General features: G+C 58.3%; 1 protein-coding gene across 1 annotated transcript in view; it reads right to left on the bottom strand.

The window, feature by feature from the left end:
- The window catches only part of LYPD5 (LY6/PLAUR domain containing 5), a 6,206-nt gene that overhangs the window by 1,714 nt on the left and 2,025 nt on the right, over nucleotides 1–2,467 (bottom strand). The window contains exons 2-3 of the mRNA XM_015560892.1: nucleotides 2,139–2,237; nucleotides 513–641 (exon numbers count right to left, since the gene is read on the bottom strand). Of these exons, the coding sequence (XP_015416378.1) occupies nucleotides 513–641; nucleotides 2,139–2,237 (228 nt within the window). The remainder of the gene's footprint in view (nucleotides 1–512; nucleotides 642–2,138; nucleotides 2,238–2,467) is intronic.

Below are 2,467 nucleotides of genomic sequence, written 5' to 3'. Positions count from 1 at the left end.
CGCCTTCCTCCCCGCCCCCTCCTCTTCCTCTCCCTCCGCTTCCCACCTGTCCCCCTCCAGCCTCAAGTCTCCCCCTCTGCTCCTCCCTCTCACCTTCCTCCTCCTCCTACCCTTCCATCCCCCCCTCTCTCCCGTTCAAACTCCACTTCCCGGCCGCCTCCTCCCCTAACCCTTCCCCTCTCCTGTGCTCACCAACCCTCTCCTCCCCGGGTCTGCTCTCCCTGCCCTCCGACACCTTCCCGCCCCTCTCCTCCCACCTCCTCCTTCTGGCTCCCTGTGGCCTCCTCCTTCCCCCACCGACGCCCTCATCCACGCTTCTCATCTCTTCCCTTTCCTCCACCTCCCACTCCTTCCTGATCCCGCCCCTTTTCTTCCACACAATTCCTCCAACCCTTCGGCCCCTCCCCTCCCTCCCTAATCTCTCACCCTTGTCCTGGCCCCCCACCCGCCTCTTTCTCTTCTGCACACCCTTCTCCTTTTTTTTTTTTTTTTGCCACTTCCTTGCCCCTCACCAGTGTCCAGCGACAGGACAGCCTCAGAGCATCCATAGGGACAGGAGATGTTGGCAAGTTTCATGGCACTGAGGTCAAAGGGCCCGAAGTAGACGTGTTGAAAGCTGTAGCATTGCAGGGCCTGGGTCACTGAGGGGAGGAGCAGGGGTGGGTGAGAGGCGCAGGCCGGGGATGCCTGTCCGGAGCACTCGGGACTCCACCCTGCACCTGACCGCCACACCTCAGGCCGTTCTCTGAGGGGAGACAGGCTCTGCTGTCACCACTGGTCATGGCTGTTCTGCCCAGAGCCAGACTAAAGGCCTGAGACAGCACTTGCCAGTCCAGTCCTCACCCCCCACCCCCAGGCTGTTCCAGGTCTGGACTCTCCGGGAACCTCGCTAAGCCTTAAATAGGAGGAGATGATTCACGCCTGCTCTGCCTGTCCCTCTCCCAGCTGCACTTGTGATGTTCAGTTGCACGGAAAGGCCACTGATGGAGAGCAGATGTGCCAGCCCAGCAGCAGGATGGGTGACCTTGAACGACACATCCACAGCCAGCCCCAGGATACGCACACAGAGCCCTTAACCACTGACACCAACGCAAAGGAACAAGACTGGCAGGCTCTTGCAAACCTCACAGGTGGGCACAGAGTATCCTGAAGGCATCCATTCACCCGCAAAACAACAACCCAGGCCAAGGCATAACACCTCACACACGCAAAATCCCATTCACACACAGAAAGATGTGCGGCTATGGAACCAATAACCCCACACAGAAACCCGGGAGCACAGGAAGTCACACGTAAGTAGAGAGACCACAAGTATGTGTAGTCAGAGGTACATGAAAAAGATCCACGGAAGCGTCAAGTCATAGGTACGAGACACATGGAGTCATGAGACAGAGGTACACAGGGCGACACACACACATGTACACAGAAAAATGCAGGCCTGCCGATCGCATAAATACAAAGAGAGACATGGATGCACAAAATTATACATTAAACAGTGAAGTAAGAGATATATACACCGTAAAAGCATTTGTTCAAACACCTAGGCACCAAAACCTGACGCAGAGGAACGCACACAAGCACAGAGACCCACGGGATATGGCGACACTCTGACACACACACTGCCTGCCGCCCGGGGAGGGGCACACCCACATCAGCTGCGCAGACATAGCCTCCTGCCCACCGCTCCAACTCCTGGTCTTTGTAGCCACTTCAGTCCCTGTTCTTACCCAAATTAGGGGAAGGGGGTGCCTGAGGATGAGGCCAAGGTTCCCTGACAGTTTTGTAAAGAGCACCCACGGCTCCCCGGCGTGCCCTGGAGTGGGGTCATGGGCAAGGAGGATGAGAAAGACTGAAGTGGCAGGAAGACAGATGGAGAAATTGATTGAGAGGGCAAGAGAAACGAAGAGGACACAGTCTCCAGGCCTCTCCATGACCAAGACCCAGGAGTCCAGGCCCCAGCCCCTCTCTCCTCCCTCAGACCCAGGAGTCCAGGCCCCCAGCCCTCTTCCCTCAGACCCAGGAGTCCAGACCCCAGGCCCTCCTCCCTCAGACCCAGGAGTTCAGGCCCCAGCCCCTCCTCCCTCAGACCCAGGAGTCCACCAGGCCCTTCTTGTCAGTGGACTCAGCAGTCTGGCTACCTGTCAGGCAGAGAACAGACCCATAGAGGCAGAGCAGGATGGCTCTGGGGGCTCCCATTGCCAGGTCGTGGAGCTCAGTGGAGACACCGTGGACAGCTCCTGCTCTGATTTCTGCTGGGCTGGTTCTCCCTGCCTTGCTCCAGGCATCCCAGCTCCCCGGCCTGGCAGGATTCCTCCACCCCCGCCCTCCCTCTTTAGGGCTGGTCTCCTAGACATTCATGGTGGGGTCACGATGACTCCTGGGCACTCTTTTCCTGGGGGTGTGGACTCTGGGGGATGTACAAATTGAGGGGGAGGGGGAGAGGGAGAATGTGAGAGAGTGGGAGAGG

This window comes from Myotis davidii, unplaced genomic scaffold, assembly GCF_000327345.1.
Source record: "Myotis davidii unplaced genomic scaffold, ASM32734v1 scaffold896, whole genome shotgun sequence".
Taxonomy (NCBI): Eukaryota; Metazoa; Chordata; class Mammalia; order Chiroptera; family Vespertilionidae; genus Myotis; species Myotis davidii.
This window is presented reverse-complemented; position numbering and strand designations above follow the sequence as displayed.